General features: G+C 51.7%; 4 protein-coding genes across 4 annotated transcripts in view; 3 read left to right on the forward strand and 1 right to left on the reverse strand.

Annotated features, from left to right (window-relative positions):
- LOC122367027 (vacuolar protein sorting-associated protein 13-like) overlaps positions 1-1,180 on the reverse strand; it is a 59,370-nt gene extending 58,190 nt beyond the window's left edge. Inside the window, exon 1 of the mRNA XM_043339779.1 lies at positions 1,082-1,180. Coding sequence (XP_043195714.1) covers positions 1,082-1,157 — 76 coding nt within the window. The 5' untranslated portion in view covers positions 1,158-1,180. The remainder of the gene's footprint in view (positions 1-1,081) is intronic.
- Positions 980-8,995, forward strand: LOC122367016 (beta-1,3-galactosyltransferase 5-like). Its single transcript, XM_043339759.1, has 3 exons — positions 980-1,454; positions 6,821-7,845; positions 8,361-8,995. The coding sequence occupies exons 1-3, from the start codon at positions 1,437-1,439 to the stop codon at positions 8,620-8,622; spliced, it is 1,305 nt and encodes a 434-aa protein (XP_043195694.1). The 5' UTR covers positions 980-1,436; the 3' UTR covers positions 8,623-8,995.
- A 4,889-nt stretch (positions 8,996-13,884) lies between these two features.
- LOC122367013 (beta-1,3-galactosyltransferase 4-like) lies at positions 13,885-15,702 on the forward strand. The gene is made up of 2 exons (XM_043339755.1): positions 13,885-14,188; positions 14,905-15,702. Exons 1-2 carry the CDS (start codon positions 14,096-14,098, stop codon positions 15,700-15,702), a joined length of 891 nt encoding a protein of 296 aa, XP_043195690.1. The 5' UTR covers positions 13,885-14,095.
- LOC122367019 lies at positions 15,589-16,556 on the forward strand. Its single transcript, XM_043339761.1, has 2 exons — positions 15,589-15,906; positions 16,065-16,556. The coding sequence occupies exons 1-2, from the start codon at positions 15,716-15,718 to the stop codon at positions 16,324-16,326; spliced, it is 453 nt and encodes a 150-aa protein (XP_043195696.1). The 5' UTR covers positions 15,589-15,715; the 3' UTR covers positions 16,327-16,556.
- Positions 16,557-18,764: the final 2,208 nt, after the last annotated feature.

Genomic DNA, 18,764 nt, shown 5'->3' on the forward strand with positions numbered 1-18,764 from the left:
CACAGTCTACCGGTACCAGGCGGCTGCTGCCAATGCTGAGCCATAGGAACCCGGTGGATAAAGAGTTGTGGAACATCAATCTGCCCCCGAGTGTACCATCTCGCCGGTTCTATCCCAGCTCGAGTCACCCCTAAAGCCGTCACAGAGGAGCAAATTGTAACACCACTTGAATCCAGCGGAACATTTGTAAGCGGTGTGATTTGTGAGCACAATCTAAAAAAAATCGGTGCTTTTAGATCAATCGGAATGGCTAGCACAAATATAAACGTTAATCGTTAATCTACAGTACATACGTAGTATCCGCAACAAGGCAACATTCTCATAACCTCATGGTTTAATTAGCTTTTTTTATCGAGTAAACACTAGCATGACAGGATTGGAATGTCAAGCTTGTCGTTTTGAAAGACGTATTGTACACAACAATTTTTGAAAACCACCGCCAGTGCCGTGGCCCTCTTCAAACACACTCAGGCGGGGGAGGGGGGGGGGGGAGGGAAATTACGGTTCCGTCTACGTTAACTTCTGGAGCGTTCCATAGCCAATCAAGTAATTGCTCAAGTTCCTTAGTAAATCAACTAATTGCTCAAGTTCCTTAGCCAATTAACTAATTGGCAATCAATATCCAATCAATAATCGTACAAGCTTCAACGCGAATCTATTCACTGATTTAGATTCACATAAAATTCATTGGTAGAAAAATATCCACGCCTTGCAACTAACAACTCTATCATGGTCACTGCACTGCAGTCGGCCGGATATATCCTGGTTAGATAGTTGACATTTCCATCCCCTCGTCTCCCGGGCGGATGGCGGTTACCAGACCCTCTTGCGCGGGGGGAGGGTGAAGGCACGGAGAGGGCTCTGCAGTCTGCATGCACTACCGGCCTATCGGCGCGTCCCCACTGGTCTAGTGCTCTAGGCGGGGGGGGGGGGGGGGGGGCAGAGGCGGGGCAGAGGCGGGGGCGGGTCCGGGGGGCTCAGTGACCGGCCGGTGTCGCCGGCTGCCCCACAATCAAGTAGTCGGTCGGTCGGCGGCGGCGGCGGCGGTGACGACGGGCGGGCGGTGAGGGCGGGCGCTCACCTGCGTTCACGTGCAGTTTGACATCGGTGACCTCCACCTGAAGGCGCGTGTCGCCGGCCGGTGTCAGGCCTCCCATCACTGACACGGCAAACGGACTGACGATCTGTCGGGCACACGGAAACGTCCGTCAGCCCGGCCCGGATCGGCTCAGTGCGGCCCAGCTCGAAACAGTATCCGATTCAGCTCAGCCAAAGCCAGACCGACTCAGCCCTTCTAGACCCACATCAGCTCCGCTAAGCTCAGCCCGACAGAGCCCGGGACGACTCGTCCCAGCTCAACTCGGGACGACTCGTCCCAGCTCGACTCAGGACGTCTCGTCCCAGCTCGTCCCCCGGAGCAGCAAACGCCGGCCGCTATGGCGACACTAAGCGCGGTGAGAATATGCTCAGAGGTGGGCGTTGGTGGTAATTGGGGAACACCAAATACCAAAAAACGCGTTGGTAAGATAGTTGGGTTTGTTCAGGGGAACTGGGAAGTGGGAAGTGAACGGTGGCACCTATACCACACTTCAAGCGATTCTCGTAAAACTGATTTCGAAATGTCATCAACAGATCCAACGATTCTGATAAAATTGGTTTCGAAATGTCACCAACAGATTAAACGATTAAAGTAAAATAGATTTCGCATAAGATTTGTAAAGTGGCTGCAGTACAACTTGTCCGCAAAAACATCTTTTTCAACAGCCTTTTCCCCCTTTGGTGGCCAAACCGTTGATCTAAAGTCAAATTTGTTAACGAGCTGAGGACATAACAAAAATGCTATCGCATGTTTTCCCGTGATACTGTAGCCCATTACACCACGAATTATATGCTATTTTTGTCAAAGAACGCCAAAATCGAGAAAAGTTGGCCTTTGCTGACCTCTGAATCAGAACACTGACCTAATCAGCTGAGGAAAGGTTGACAAAAGTTAGCAGAACATTAGCAAAATTATCAGAAAAATAACAGAACGGTAGAACACTTCATTCTCAGTGATTTTCGACGACCTCTCGTTTTACCGCTTTTCGCCACGCATGGCTCAGGAGCCGTGGAAGGGGAATTAGGGCATTATACCAAGATACCCGCCAAGTCCCTATATTACAATCGGATCACGACCACGGCATACCGTGAATTACACACTTCTTTATTCGCCAGCATCAGCAACAGAATTAGGTATGTTTCACAGACCGGGATGTCGAAGATGTAAAACAATGACCCTCACTATGGTTTTCATCCTTTACATATTATGACCACCAATCGGTGTCAATGGAACCACGTGCTACATGCCATATTAAGGGGTTCCGTCGTGTACATTGCTCTGGGAAGAGTGTCAACTTCGTCCGCTATCTAAAAGCATTTGATTTGACCTGATAGCTCGAGTTCAGGTCAATCTCTTCAGATATTTGTGCTGTGCAAATAACTGATCAGCCGCATCAGGCGGAGCAAAACCTACTCGAGGGCAGCGCTTTTCGAGGAGCGCTGTGGCCCGAAGGTTTGGACTTTGAATTGTGAAAAACGCCCGCCCGCCGGAAAACGCAAACACCGCAAAACGCGCAAAACGCACGCCCGAAACGCCAACGCAAACGTCGCAAAAAAATAAACAAACGCCCGCCCGCCGCAAACCGCAAATAAAAAACGCAAAAACGCCGCAAAACAATAAAACCGCCCGCCAACCGCAAACAAATTTAACACCGCAAACGACGCAAAAAAAGAAGAAAACCGCCCGCATCGCCCGCCCGCCCGCCCGCCCGCCGCCAAAGACAAACACCGCAAAAAACACAAAACGCCCGCCCGCCGCAAAACGTAAACACCGCAAAACGTGTAAAACGCACGCCCGAAAAGCCAACGCAAACGGCAAAAAATCACCCGACCGCCGCAAACCACACAGAAAAAAAAACGCCGAAACGCCGAAAAAAATAAAACCGCCCGCACCGCACCGACGCTAACTGCTAGCCGAAAACGACTAAAAGTCGCCCGCCAGCCGCCAAACGCAAACACCGCAAATAAGCGCCCGGCCGCAGCAAGATAATAATTTATCAGCGGCTGGCATACCGCTAGGCTGGTCATTTTCACAAATCAAAAAGATATCTGCAAAAATATCCTAGATGAAAGCGCCCGATTAAAAAACGGATGGCACGTGCGTGTTCCTCGCCCCCAACTTCCTTCAGGTCAATCGTCATTTGGGTCATCTAACGCATTGACGACCGGCTGGGTGGAATGAACATTGCGCCAAGAAACGTAAGTATATTGTCAAAAAGAATCCCCAGAGTGGTGGATCCCAAAAGTTTGAAACTACCACTTTGGCCCACTGGACGACACCTTAAACAGTTGCCGACCGGATGACACCCATTGTTTGGTCACCCACGCCATAGTATGCATCATGGGTGCGCCGAAATGACCAAAAGTCCCAATTTCCGGTGTGCAGGGTCATTTTCAACGGCACGTGGCACGTGGTTCTGGACTTTTCCGGCCACTTTGCGACATACCCATGGGTAGTGCACCGAATGGTGGTTGATCTGCATGTAAGAAAATGGGGGGTCGTTTGGATCGTTTTCGAGCAATCTGCCGTGGAACGCATTTTTTCATTTTCCCCATTGGCTTAACACGGGAATTTTTAAAGTCACGTGGCACGTGCACCAGATGGTCCGCGGAGGGGAGACCCATACCAGAACGTAGATCACCTGGCCCACTAGAAATCCTGAAAAAATCAGAATTTTTAGACCAGCCGTTTTCAAGAGCATCAAGTTGTACTGATCTCAGGCAGCTTTTGCCAAATTGTCAGGGAACTCAGATTTGTTTTTCAATAGAAAAACACAATTCTAAAGAATAGTGTTTTAACTATTGACAACAAACCTTCGGTTACAGCTATCATACACAGCCATGCCACGTGCTAAGTCATAACCCAAATGCAAGAATGTGGGTTCATGTTGAATGAAAGTCACGCGTAAGTCGCTGAAACTAGAAAGAAACGGGTTTTGGGATTTGGTGTCGCCTGTCGGCGGAACAGGCTGGGGTGTCGGCTGGTTCACTGCGGCTGTCACCTCCGGCCGGCCCTGCAGATAAGCTGCTGTGCAGTGTCCCGGCAAAACTGCAGTACTTCATATCAGCCGCTCTGGGACTGACTGCCATGAGTTCATGATATAGAGAGGAGAGATGGGAGAGGAAAGGAGAGGATAGTGGAGAGAGAGAGAGAGAGGAGAGAGAGGAGAGAGAGAGAGAGAGAGAGAGAGAGAGAGAGAGAGAGAGAGAGAGAGAGAGAGAGAGAGAGAGAGAGAGAGAGAGAGAGAGAGAGAGAGAGAGAGAGAGAGAGAGAGAGAGAGAGAGAAAGAGAGAGGCAGAACACAAAGTATATTCTGAGACAAACTATCAAACTTATTCATCATGTAGCACAACAGCTCGGCGATTACACAGAGCAGCTTCCTCCAAGAAGTAGAGAACTTCTTGCCTTCTAAAAAATTCAAAGGAGAAAAATCAAAAATATCTTGCTATACAAGACGTACGAGGAACCAAGTGTCCACCACTGGCCCCATGAGCCCCTCATCCGCCGCCCGCCAATCGGTTCTGAGTAAATACCTCCCACTGTCCGAGCTCCCCGCTCACAGCCCGGCGGCTGTTTCCATCGCGCAGTCCTTAGTTACACAAGCACTCGACGCGGCTGTATGATAGGCCATGGCCAGCAAGCCAGCGCCGCTGTTAGCACCGAGGTGCGAGACGGCACATGTAGATGACAGACCATTGCGGCGGGTCAGGGTCGCTCGCCTTCAGCAGCACCAAAGTTCACAGACCATTGCAAGGAAATGAACTCCGAGCGCAGAGAAAGGATTCATAAAAACAGCTCGTCAAATGTATTTATTCCCACGAAAATGCCTATGACGGGACATGTAAAGTAAACCTGTGGCATTGTATGATTCGACAACTTACGCAAGTGAACTGAAATTAACCTCTGAAATTCCAGCACTGAAATTCTACTCCGGGTTCCGACGGATAACTACAAATGTGGTTATCGGTCAAAGCCTGAGTACACATACCAACATTCCGATACAGTCGTACCCACTGCTCGTTACTGAGCCAGATAGCAGTGACAACTGACAGGCGACAGGATAGGGAGCTCGGCTGATCGAGCCAATGTTGACAGGTCTCAGGCACTGCACAAAATGTCAAGTGCTAGGATTAGGCCACGGTGGACTGGGGACAGGTCGTGGGCGAATATATGTAAGGACAGCGATGGCAGGTCTGGGGGATATAGGAGCGGAGGTACAGGGGTGTGTAAAATGGCTATCTACCAGCAAAATAGGGAATCGTGGGTGCAAGGATAAAGGTGCAAGAACAGAAAAATACAGGATGGAAAGAATTTACGGAAAGATGTTTTCTTACAACTTCGCTGTACACCGGCGTCTTTGCATAAACGAGGGATGATATCGGATAAACTTGATTGCGCTTGCTTTCGTCCTAAACACGAGACCTGACCTTTGGTGACGACCCCGGTGGAGGTCATAACGTATCGTCTCGTTGGCAAACGCCTCGCTATCAGCCGTTCTCAGCATTGTGTTTGGCTGAAGCGGAAGAAAACTGGAAATGGCCTAAGATGCAAAGCCGGTCGCGACAGAAAACCCTCGTGCACCCAGTCGCCAAACGGGTGGTCGCGTCCCCATGTCCGTGATAAAGCGGTGCCAGATAACCCGGGAGATAACAAAACGGCTCGCAGCGGTCTGGGTATCCGGTCTCAAATTGCACGGCTGCACATATCTTCGCAAAAAAAGAAAACCAAATCGTACAAATCCTTCCGGAGACCTAAGCCCAAAAATGAACAAGAGATCGTCGTTCGAATTTCGCCAAGAAGTAAAAAACCAGGACAGGGGACCGGCAGCCGGCGTCGTGGTCATATGAGACATCTTGTTGGCCGACATCTGTCATCCGCCAAACCGGTAGAACAACTGGGTCTGGACTGTTGATACATCATCAGGTTCACCCAACCCAACCACAAGCAGCCGGAACATTAAAAAATATGAGGATTGATGAGCCCACGGCGGGGTCAGAGCTGCATGTAGTTGCCCAAATCGTTAGGGTAAATAGAGAGAATTTCCGGCAGAACCTCCAAAGAGAGAAAAGGGAGATTCTCCGTGTCATCTAGCCAAAAAGCAAAACTGGCAATATAATCCAGCGCGCTTTCATGCCCGTTGCTATGAAAGTCGTCTTCAAGCAAGATAAAAACCCTCCGCACACAGCAAAAAAGGCGCAGGACGGTTGCCTTCACAATCTGCATTCCTGGGCAAAAAACGGTTAGCCTGGGGACAGTTCAGACATCAACCCTAACGAAAATATTTCCAGAGGCCAGAAAATTTCAGGAACAAAAAACAGCTGAGGTTGCGATTTCGCCAGTTCAGGTTCACAGCATGGAGCCGGAATGCCGGAAGATATGCCACGTATCGCAAAAAAGGAAGATGAAGGCCAATGCAATTTCCAAGTTACCCCTATTATACGAAAAAGTATGCTCACGTACGACGCTAGAATAGGACGGCGGCGCGCTGACACAGAAAAGGTAGCGCATAATACCCACAGCCCAGCACCAAAACTTGACAATAACGTGGACCACCAGATAACATTTTCATTCAGAGATAGTTTAAAAAAGAACAATCTAACTACTAACTAAGAACAGATGCACTACCATTTATACGATTGACTACTCCGCAGATAAAACGCGAATGCCACTATCACTCGGTAAGCGACAAACAAGTGACAAACGGTTTGCCTCTCTTTCCAGGCGGGAGAGTTCCGACGCGTCTCCAACCGTTGCATGATCATCTGGATCGCGGCGCTGTGCTTCACCATTATGATGATGCTGAGTATCAGCAGCGTCAGTCGGTGGCCACCTCCGCAGCAGAGGACCAGCGGCGGAGGCATCGCCAGCTGGCTTCAGGCGGCAAAGACGCACGTCCGGTCGCTGGCAGCGCTAGGCGAGGCAGACGACCCGCAGCGCGCTGAGCAGACGTCCAGCAACATCACCAAACCGCCGCTGTATCCATCTGGCTTCCAGCTCTCCAACATCAGCAACTTCACCTTCGTCATCAACAACGACGTGTGTGGCTACGAACCGGTCGACATAGTGATGGTGGTGACTTCAGACACGCGTCGCCCCTCGTGGCGAGGCGAAATCCGCGCTGCGCTGCCGTCAGCCGTACTAGCCGAGCTACGGATGCGACGTGTCTTTCTACTGGCCGAGCTTGCACCGCCGGACAACATCGACCAAATGTACGACCGAAGAGTGGCCGCGTTGCAAGCTGAGAACCACGAGCACGAGGACCTCGTTGTGGGGAGCTTCCGCGACGCCTACCGCAACCTCACCTACAAACATCTGATGGGCCTGCAGTGGGCTACCGCGTACTGTCCACAAGCGCGCTACATCCTCAAGATGGATCACGACATCGTAGCCGACGTATTCCAGTTAGCCCGTCGGCTGGCGGCGCTGCCGGCAGGAATAGCTGACTCAAACACCGTGATCGGTGCTGTGTTCGCGGGCACAGCGCCCATACGCGAGACCGACAATAAGTGGTACGTGTCGAAAGAGGAGTACCCGGAGAACAGCTACCCACCCTACATGTCCGGATGGCTCTACATCATTACCCCAGACGCCGCTAGCAGACTGGTGGCCGCCGGCAATAAGCAGCCCTTCTTCTGGGTGGACGACGCCTTCGTCACGGGGGTGCTGCGGCACCGAGAGGCCCCCGACATCAAAATGATCGACTTTGAACATTTGTGGAAGTTCAGGGAGGGAAATATGTTTTTCAGGTAAGTCATCCGAGCAAGAATCAATAAATCTTATCCAGAAGCCCTTGCCTTCCGTGTGACCTTGTCGATAAGGCGTCCGGCTCCTGACTCGGTGGCGAGTTCGCTATCGGACAGTCCCACATCAAAATCTGATGACCCGCGTTGTTATCCTACTGGCAGCTGGTGAGAAAGGGCTACATTAAACCCGAGAGGACCGTTCTAGCTGCCATAAACTTTAGATCAAAATTGTTCCCGGAAAGCCAGACGCGGGCAAGATCGGGTGATGTGTTAGTGTTGCTATTCGCGGCAAGCACTATTAACCATGGCATCCAGAATTCCAGACCCACGTCCTCCCATCCATCCCTTCATAAAGATGTTACTATAAAAGTTATGAATCGTAGAAAGTCAAAGACGCCTATGCTCTGCGTCATTTTTCTTGTACGAACTATGACCGGTGAACTTATTCCCATAGATATTCGTGTCCACTATGGTAGTTTCACTGACAACTTAATAACGACGTTCTTCTTCGCCCACAGTCCATTCACGATGGAGATAACCTGTGTCTACGAGTGTGCCGCTGAAGCACAGGCATCAGTGTCCCAGTGCAACATGATGGTCGGGCCCGTCTGGGAGAACAGCTTGCTGCTAAGGCTCTTCTACCAGCACGCCCAGTACTGCTACAGGCATGGCTGTACGCCTCGCAGGCCCATGCCACACGCCTGCGCAAACGGCGCAGGGGGCAGTCATCGGGCGAACATGCCGCAAGCACAGCGAGACATCGGTGATGTCACCAGCTAGCGACAGTCATCAGGGAATCATACTGCAGGATAAGCAGTGTATTAGTGCCATGACCGACCAGAGACACTCAGCGGTGTCTAAGACCACCAACCGCCGAAGACGATAAGGAACTAACAACTGCCGATGTCCCCGCTCAACGAGCGGTTCGGAAGGCCGCCACCTCACTGCCACGAAACTGGCAACCATCAGGGACATCCAGAGATCCCGCCAGACCCTTCTGCGGCCGGTAGGTAGCATCGTCTCCCACAGCGGCGCTGCAGCCACCGGGGAGAAAAGAGAGATCAAGTTACCGAGTCAAGTCATTGAAAGATCAAGTTACCGTGTAATGATAGTCAACTGTTCAAAGTACGCGTATTTTTTCATGGACTTCCCGGGGCGAATATTGTGTCAGCGTCACGGTGAAACAGTGAAGCTAACTGTGGTACTGCTGAATCGGGACACTGAAATGGGACAAAGTTGTGTCCCACAGTGATGTTGCACAGTTGTGATGTATAATGCATATGTCATATCACAGATAACAGTAGTACTGTTATCTGTGGTCATATATATGCGTCCGGAACGTGCTATTGCACGTTCAGTGTGATAGTGATATCTTTTGTTTGTAATTTATTGAATAAAGCGTTGTCCAGCTCGCTTTTTGTGCGGGCGGCTGTTGTTTTAATATGTTACATGAGGCGAAAATACGGCAGTGTGAACGATTATTTCAGACACTGGTGTTGAGAAAATGGTGGAGGAGATGGTTGAGAGCAGCAGCTGCAGTGCCCACGAACGAAGCAACAACCCTCAAACCGAGGGCCAAACCAGTATTCCAATCAGTAGCGGATGTTTGGAACCGATGAGCCACAGAAACATCAGAAATAAGACGTCTCAAGTCGATGCAGTCGAGGATCAACACGTACCTAAATGTCATCATCATCATCATCATTTATTTCGTTTGGAACTCCATATTCACGGCTATTCTGTCCAAGTGTCAATACATAAATACATATACGCTGAATGGTAAAGATGTTAAAGGAAAAAAAGTACAGCACGTATGACGTGGTATCACACATTATAAGAGCCTAAAGCGCCTTCCTAAAGCGCCTGCGACACCCAGCAGACGTTTTACTGTCACGCACATCCAGGGCCAGTGAGTTCCAGCGTGCAACGGCGCGGTACCGGAAGAACCGCCGCGCCTGCTCGGTGCGGGGTTTCGGCAGCTGGAGCAGGTCGCTCTCAGTGGCACGAGTCTCTCTACTAGAGACGTCACTGCGGCGCTCGAGCCGCTCCGAGAGACACCTCGGCGCACTGGTATTGTTAACCAAGTAGTGAACAACACCGCAGTCACTCTCCGCCACAAGCTCGTCTATCTGGGGCCACCCGAGCTCCTCCAACAGCGGAGTCACGTGTGCTGAGCGGCGCGCTCCCATAACCACCTGTGCGCAGTGATTAATAACTCGCTGCACGCGGCGACGCTGAACAACGCCACAGCCCGACCAGACCGACAAACAGTAGCGGATGTGGGGGAAGATCAGCATCTCAACGATCAGTTTCTTCACTTCTTTCGGTAAGCATCGCGAAGATTTACACAGTCCTCCTAGTGTGGCGTAGCATCGGCGAATCACCTCCGTCACATGTGACTCAAAGGTCAAGCCAGAGTCGACAATTACACCCAATACCTTAATGCTAGCGGAAGTTTGAATAACATCATCTCCAAACAGTACATTAAAATCAAAGTCAAGCTGCCTCCTACGTGATTTTACAACTAACAGTTCGGTCTTTTTGGGGTTGATTTTTAGGCAGTTTTGAACAAACCAATGACTCGCAATGTCTAAAGTACTTTCGGTATCTGTCTTGAGCTCTAAAATTCGCTTCGGTGATGCTAGATGTAAAAACTGAACGTCATCGGCGTACATCACTATTTTGGAGTCGACATAGGACGCAAGATCGTTTGAAAATAGCAAAAATAAGATCGGTCCCAAAAGTGATCCCTGTATCACGCCGTGGGTGATTGGCTTCACCTCCTCACCACCCCGCACCATCTGGCACCTGTCACTCAACCAGTCACGGAACCAGTGTGCGCTAATACCGTACCAGCCCAGCTTCTCCAGGAGCCGGGGATGCTGGACACTGTCAAAAGCCTTGCTAGTGTCGGCGGTCGTGAGAGAACCGATGAGACCGTCATCCAGACCATCCATGAGAAAACTGACAGTATCCAGCATCGCCGACTCCGTGGATCGGCCGGGCCGGAAGCCGTGCTGCACCTCGGAGAGAATATTGTGCGTGAGCAGGTAAGTCATCAGCTGACCGCAAACAACACTCTCAGCGACCTTAGCGACAGTTGACAGGAGCGACAGCGGACGATAGTTAGACGGGTCATCCATCGAGCCAGACATATGCAACGGTATGACATGAGCCACTTTCCAGTCGGCGGGTAACTTTCCAGACACCAGCGACGAGTTAATGACCTTTAACAGATGCGGGCCTATCACTGGGAAAGTCATGCGCAGCATACCTATCGTGATACCGTCACCACCACTCGCATTAGACGCTGACATACGTTTCACGGCAGCTGACAGCTCTGACAGTGTCACGGGGTGGACGCGGAAAGCGCCGCTGACCACGCGAGGCGGCCGCGGCGGCAGCGGCTCGGTCACGCGCTGCGCCTCCTCCAGCGCGGCGGCCACGCTCGGGCCGACCGACGCGAAGTACTCGTTTAGTCTGTCAGCCCAGCGAGGGCCACTCGGAGATGAAGACGCAGAAGACGCTCCGGCTCTAGGTGAGATGAGGAAGCGTCTGATGTCCTTCCACGTGGTACGGCGCAACCGGCGGTAAGATGTCAGAAGAAGTCTGACTTGGCGCTGATCTGGGCGCTCTTCACTCGGTTCCGACAGAGTCTGTACTGCTGGGCCGCTTGCTCGTCAGCCGGCTGAGCACGTCTCTCAGCGTCGGCCAAGTCACGCTCTCTCATCATGGTCTGCAGCTCGTCGTTTTCGGTGATCCATGGCGCCGGCGAGTGTCTCGGTCTGATCTTCTTCTCAGGCATGTGTCGGTCAATGACCGGCGACCACACCGCCAGCCATGCCTTCCACTTGTCGGCAGGATCAGTGGCGCCGTACACGGCCGACCAGTCGGATAGTAGCAGCTCCAGACAGAGAGCGTCCGGCACCAGGTCTCGCGTGGACCTGATGGTGACCTCCGCGGGACGGCGGCGCTCCCGCTGGAGGGTGGTCTCAGCGATCACCAGATCGTGATCCGACCAGCTGCACGGCTCCACTCTGGTCGCCGTGATGTCATCAGATTGCCGCACTAGGACGTGGTCGATCAGACTTCCGCTAGCCGGTCGAGTTGGACAGCTGACCAGCTGCTTCATGTCCATGGCGCTGATCATCCATGCAGGTAGCGATGAACATCGGCCTTGTCGGGTTTGAGTGTGTCGAAATTGGTGTCTCCGAGCACGAAAACAGGCTTTCCGGTGCAAATAGCGTGCGCCAGCTGGGTCTGGAAGTCCTCAATAGCGGCGGTCACTGGGGCACTCGGTGGGCGGTAAATGACTCCGACTACCACCGTGGTGACGCCGCGCACACTGACCCACAGAGACTCAAGCTGGGAGTCACCGGTCGGTGTCGATAATGTCTCGACTCGCAGCGAGTCCCGGTAGACCACACAGACTCCCCCTCCTCTCGCACGACCGGAGGGCGCAGGGCGGTCACACCGCAGCACCTTATAGCCAGGGAAGATCAAAAAGCTGCTGTCGATATTCTCGTTTAGCCATGTTTCAATAAGACCCAGAATATCGATAGACATCGTTTGCAGAGTGCAGTTCACATCATCTATGGATGGCATTAGCGAGCGCACGTTGAGGTGTGCTATCTTCAGTGTTGACCGGATGGGCTGGCCAGTGTTGGATCTGCTGTCAACCGCCGCTGAGTTCACCGGCCGTCTGCCGGCCCGCTCCGTCTGTTTCACCGAGAGTCGCGGTGGGCAGGAGAGGCAGCGGTAGTGCTGGGCCGTCAGGCGAGCGGGCGAGACCGGACACGGACAGCGTGCACGGGAGCCCGCGGAGCCGTCAGTCCGGCTGGGGTCACGTCTCCCCCTGCTCCGCCGCTCCTGCACCCGGCGGCCAGCTGCGTGTTTCTTTTTTCCAACCAAAGGAAGACGCTATACCCGAAGATGCTTCTTGGTAAACAAACCAAACAAAAACAAACATAACCTAACCTCACCTGACCTAACCTACAACCTACAAACCTACAACCTACAACCTAACCTACAGACCTACAACCTACAAACCTACAACCTACAAACCTACAACCTACAAACCTACAACCTAACCTACAACGCGCCAAAAAGTTCGGCCGGCGGCGGGGATCGAACCCTAGTTATAAGATCGCGAGGCGAGTGTGCTCACCACTACACCACGCAGCCAGCTGGCCGGTGAGAGGTGTAAGTCAGTTTTGAATGACGCAATGGGATATTCTCCGTATAGCGCCTTCCTTTGGGTGGAAAAAAGAATTACGCCGGCCAGCTCGGGCCCCGCGGCGGCGGCCAGCTCGCCGCCCACCGGCGGTCTCAGGACGGCGGCGAACGGCGGCCGCTCTCCCCGGCCCGGCCGCACCCCAGGCCCACGGTCTGGCATCGCCCCTGATCGGGCGCTGCGGCCACAGCCAGAGGGGCGGGTGGCCTTGACCACAGACCAGGTTCGGTAGAATACGGTGAAGGGTGTTGTGCCGCACTGATTGGTGGTCAGTCTTTCCACCTCTTCCCAGACCGGTAGAATGTGGCGCGGCCGGCCAGGGTTCGCGGCCCATATCCAGTGCCGGGCGACAATGTAAACAAACATTGATATGGCTAAAATACTAATGATCGATGGGTAAGTTTCAGCTATGTCCTGAAGTTTCAGCTATTTCTTTTCGCACCGACAACTTTCAGCCTGAATAAAAGTTACCACATGAGAGAAAATAATTCTCTTTGCGGCTTCAACAACGTGTTTCAGAAGTTAGATACAAAACAATTTGAGCATCTTAAGAAACGCCCTCAATATGTATTCTTTAACAAAGCACAACAGCCCGCTGGTAATATTTGTCATCTCAAAAGACAACTGCACACACCCTTCTTCAGTAAAAATTCAGCTTGCTGTGGGAACTGAATTATTCATTTATTCGGTCCAAATATAGGTGGCAGGTGCTTCCGCTGAAGAAGCACGAATGTTCTCTCTCGAAAATTAAGAAATTCAACCAACAAGGAAATCGTTCGGAAATCCCTTCGGGAAATCGAATACCTAGGTGTCTCTGGTTAAAAAGCTATGCAACATAGCTCTAACAGTAAAAACACATTCATTAGGTCTTTTTAGAGGAAAATGATTTTTAAACCATTTAAAAGCCATCAGTACCACATAATCTTTTCCATCTTCTAGCAAGCACAATCATGCCGATATCAATCCTTTAATGCAAAAGCTGCGGTCAGTTGTCACATTACACGGCTCCTTATCAGAATTATGGAAGAATTGACTACGGAACCGCAGCCACCGCTGGCGGCCACAAGACTCCGATCGGTCCGGTTAAATGTGAAAGATGGGATTTCACGTAAGGTAAGCTTTCACTGCTCATGATCCAGCGAGTATCAGGTCAGCCCGTCCGCAACGATCCTAGAGCCCCGTCTGCGGCCCGCCCGCCGTTGACTGCCAGGGACGCGGCACATGGGGACAGACCAACCGACCAGTGACTCCCTTCCCCGAATCGAACTTTAGGGCCGAAGGCCGCCTCAAAATGAGTCGGAATTCATTCGCGTTAAAATATATTAAATGACGACTGAGATAAAGCATCTGTATGATCTGTTACTAGAGTTATCGAGAGATGATCATTATCACGGTCTTCACACAGTCTGGAGATGTCCAGCTAGTCAAAGTAGATCTTACATTAACATGATTTGTGGTATAAGTCACATGTATCAGTAGTCTATAGTATGAAGACTCGAAAGCTAATCGCAAGCCTGTAAGGGCTATCACAAGTCTGGGTCTCAGAGGGCCCATTTCATGCTTGAGAAGGGTTCCTTCGCGCCTAAAATGGCTAAGCTCATTCGAGACTTATTCCTGTCCATAGAGGACCCATCTATATCTAAGGCCTGAGAGTCCAGCTCGTCTGAGAGGTCTGAATGTTTTCATTCAGAGTAAGAAAGGAACATCAGAGAAAAGATAAGATAGGACAAAGAAAAAAGACACCTGCGCTGGTGGCCGAAACCCAATAACACAAATGCTACTTGCAAGAAAACACAGCTCACCGATAACAGCTTGTATTTTTTTCCCAGAGGGCTGGGTTCCGACGAGTCTCTAATCGCTGCATGATCGCCTGGATCGCGGCGCTGTGCTTCACCATTATGATGATGACGAGCATCAGCAGCGTCAGTTCATGGTCGCACACGCGGCAGAGGACCAGCGGCGGAGGCATCGCCAGCTGGCTTCAGGCGGTTAAGACGCACGTCCGGTCGCTGGCAGCGCTAGGGCAGGCGTCCAGCAGCATCACCAAACCTCCGTTATACCCGCCTGGCTTCCAGCTCTCCAACCTCAACAACTTCACCTTCGTCATCAACAACGACGTATGCGGTAACGATCCGGTCGACATAGTGATGGTGGTGACTTCAGACACGCGTCGGCCATCGTGGCGGGCCAAAACTCGCGCAGCACTGCCGTCGTCCGTACTAGCAGAGGTGCGTGTGCGACGCGTATTTCTACTGGCCGAGTTGGCGCCACCGGACAACATCAGCCAAGAGTACGACCAAAGAGTGGCAGCGCTGCAGGCCGAGAACCATGAGTACGAAGACCTCGTTGTAGGAAACTTCCGCGACGCCTACCGCAACCTCACCTTCAAACATCTGATGGGCCTGCACTGGGCTACCGCTTACTGTCCGCAGGCGCGCTTCATTGCCAAGATGGACCATGACATTGTGGTTGATGTATTTCAGCTGACACGTCGGTTGGCTGCGCTTTCCGGCTGGAGTGGCAGACTCGAACACAGCGATAGGAACCGTGTACGGGGGCACAAAGCCCATTCGGGAACCCCCAACCACAAAGTGGTACGTCTCGAAGGAGGAATACCCGGAAGATAGCTTCCCAGACTACATGTCTGGATGGCTATATCTGATCACCCCAGATGCAGCTGCCAAGATCGTAGTCGCTGGTAACAAGCAGCCCTTCTTCTGGGTGGACGATGCCTTCGTCACGGGGGTGCTGCGGCACCGTGAGGGGCTCGACATAAATATGATCGACTATGAACGTTTGTGGATGTTTACGGAAAACGACCAGCGCTTCAGGTATGTTGTCCAATCACTTATAGAAAACGAACCAGTGATTTGTAGCAAGGCAAGGATTCCTTTCATTAGCACTAGAAGTCAGCTTTACTTTCGTAGCTGTTTACATTTCCATATCCCCCAGTGACAACCCGCTAACCAAACGCCGTCCCTGTCCACAGTGCCTTTACCATGGAGATGACTTGCGTCTACGAGTGCGCCGCTGAAGTCCAGGCCTCAGTCTCCCACTGCAACATGATGATCGGACCTGTTGGGGACAACAGCGTGCTGCTGCGACTCTTCTACCAGCACACCCTGTACTGCCACAGACATGGCTGTACGCTACGCAGTCCCCAGCCACACGCCTGCGCTCACCACAGCTGGGGTAGCAAGCGTGTGAACATGCCCAGAGACGAAGAAGACCTTGGTGACGTCACCAGCTAGCGAGTCGCCAGCAGATCATGCTGCAGACCCAGCAGAATGTTGTTGGCATTGCCGAACTTGAGCCGCTAACGGCGTCGAGCCAGCGACTATCCATTGTCCCGGCTGAGCGAGCGGTAGGGACGGTCACCAGCCCGCTGCCAAGAAAATGGCAGCGACCGTACGTGGAGAACTGTAGGGGGATGTGGGTGTTCGGGCAATGCCAAGCCATCGCCCCAGTGCGCCTACTTGGCTTTGGGTCGCAGCAGACGGCCGAAGTCTAGGTCACCCACGCTGGGCGGCAGAGTTGCGGTGCTCGAGCACCCACAGCTCCTCACAACGCTCCACGTATGGCAGCCACCGGGGAGTGGACAAATAACGCGGGTCTATAGAAATCCCATCAAACCCTTCCTCAGCCGCGGCCATCGTCCACCGCAGGACCGCAAGGAGAGAAGAGAAGCATAATCGATTGTTCAATCCGCACGCAGTTTTGCCTGATCCAAGAAGTACAGGGTGGACCAAAAAGGATGGAAACATTTTAAACTCGCATAAAATATGTGTTATTGCATGCAGGTGACTGAAAATGATACCAAACGAGAGTACATTTCGTGGAAATTCATAATGACATCTCTCTCATCTGCTTTCTCTCGTTTTCAGTCTCTCACAGCAAATGTTCGAAGAGGCCACCTTTGCGAGACAGGCAAAGAGCGGCCCGCCTGGCTGCTGACGCGATAGCCCGATGACACATGTCCTCTGGTATGACTCGCACAGCCTTGGTGATCGCTCTCTTCAGATAACAGAGGCCTACATAACCTTCCTTGTAGACCTAGCCCTTGAGATGACTCCACAGGAAAGGAATCCATAGGTCAGATGAGAAGACCGACAGGCCAGTTCCACTTCAGTTCGAGGATGGGAGCGACAACACCGTGGCTGACGACCAAAAGCGCTACCAAGCGACGCTAAAGAAGTTGTTGAAGTGAGCCCAAACGAAGTATGGCAGTCTCGTGGACCTCATGTGATTCCAGCCAGACGGCGCACCATCTCACATCGCGAAACAACGCTCAAGTGGAGCGAGACCCACTTTGGTGACCGGCTGATATCCCGCAGTGCCTGTCGGAACTGGCCTGTCTGATCACCTGACCTGACCCCGATGGCTTTTTTCCTGTGGGGTCATCTCAAGGCAAGGGAGGCCCTAAAGGTATCTGTTACCTGAAGAGAGTGATCACCAAGGCTGTGCGAGCCAAACCAGCGGACATGTGTCATCGGGGTATCGCGTCAGCAGCCAGGCGGACCGCTCTTTGCCTGTCTCGCAAAAGTGGCCTCTTCGAACACTTGCTGTGGGAGACTGAAAACGAAAGAAAACAGATGAGAGAGATGTCATTATGAATTTCCACGAAATGCACTCTCGTTTGGTATCATTTTCAGTCACCTGAAGGCAATAACACATATTTTATGCGAGTTCAAAATGTTTCCATCCTTTTTGGTCCACCCTGTATGTGGGCACCATAGTGAGGCACTGAAGCTGACTGTCTAACTGTTGAATAAGGGACATAGAAGTCTCCCACAATTATGTTCATTGTTCAATGTCAGTTAGGTGTCGCAGGCGGTAGTGTGCTATTGCACGCCATACTGATCAATGTGATATCTTTTCCGCTTTTCATTGAATACAGAGCCACGTATCTCGCCCGCAGAGCGAGGTACGGTTGTTGTTTTTTTTGTGCGTATGAGTGTGAAAGGTGTCCGAGAGCATGAGCGACACACAGATAGGTACCCAAAGTTGGAGAAGGATGAGCGGAGTACTGCTGCAGTACGAACAAAGTAACGAGCCCACGGGCTTTTGGCAATCCTGTGGCCTGCGGGAGGATGGTAGGAATAGATGATCCACGAAACCTATCTACATCGTTAACATACATAGCTGAGGAGGATCAGGCCCGCTATAAGCCTTCAGAAACAAAAACAAAAAGTGTAGAGGCATCATTAAACAGCAGTCAGACAATCTTTGTATTCAATTACAGCTGTATTTTGTATGTTTGTATGAACACTGAACTGTATGTTTGAATTTCCTAATCAGCCCAACCGGGTGCTGTAGAGAACAGTGCCAGTGCAAAGCCCACTTCTTTTCATGGACGGCTAGGCCGGTCGCGCTCATACGTTGGTGCACTGAGGGGCGGATTAGAGAGAGATGTGAATATTTAATTCTGCAGAGAGGGTGTCAACCACGGCGTAAATCGCCAATGCGCACCCCAAATTATGGTCCGAGAAGCAGTCGACAAATTTTGGAGTCTGAAAGCATCTTTCTTTAATCAGAGCCACGTATCTCACCCGCAGAGCAAGTTACGGCAGTTCTTACTGCAAAAACTTGGAAAAATGTCTGAAAGCATCTTAATCGAAGAAAGGCTAGCCTAAACGTCGCGTGCATATGCACTTGACAAACAAATCGAGGCACCAAGCGCACCAAGAAT

This window comes from Amphibalanus amphitrite, unplaced genomic scaffold (assembly GCF_019059575.1).
Source record: "Amphibalanus amphitrite isolate SeventyFive unplaced genomic scaffold, NRLGWU_Aamphi_draft 000845F_arrow, whole genome shotgun sequence".
NCBI classification, from domain to species: Eukaryota; Metazoa; Arthropoda; class Thecostraca; order Balanomorpha; family Balanidae; genus Amphibalanus; species Amphibalanus amphitrite.

Bases quoted from the DNA above. Each gene is read 5' to 3' on its own strand.
- LOC122367016 (XM_043339759.1), top strand. The intron at 7,846-8,360 runs GTAAGTCATCCG...CTTCGCCCACAG, and splicing joins GAGGGAAATATGTTTTTCAG to TCCATTCACGATGGAGATAA.
- LOC122367019 (XM_043339761.1), top strand. From the start codon at position 15,716: ATGTCTGGATGGCTATATCTGATCACCCCAGATGCAGCTGCCAAGATC. The intron at 15,907-16,064 runs GTATGTTGTCCA...CCCTGTCCACAG, and splicing joins GAAAACGACCAGCGCTTCAG to TGCCTTTACCATGGAGATGA.
- LOC122367013 (XM_043339755.1), top strand. From the start codon at position 14,096: ATGGAAGAATTGACTACGGAACCGCAGCCACCGCTGGCGGCCACAAGA. The intron at 14,189-14,904 runs GTAAGCTTTCAC...TTTTTTTCCCAG, and splicing joins AAGATGGGATTTCACGTAAG to AGGGCTGGGTTCCGACGAGT.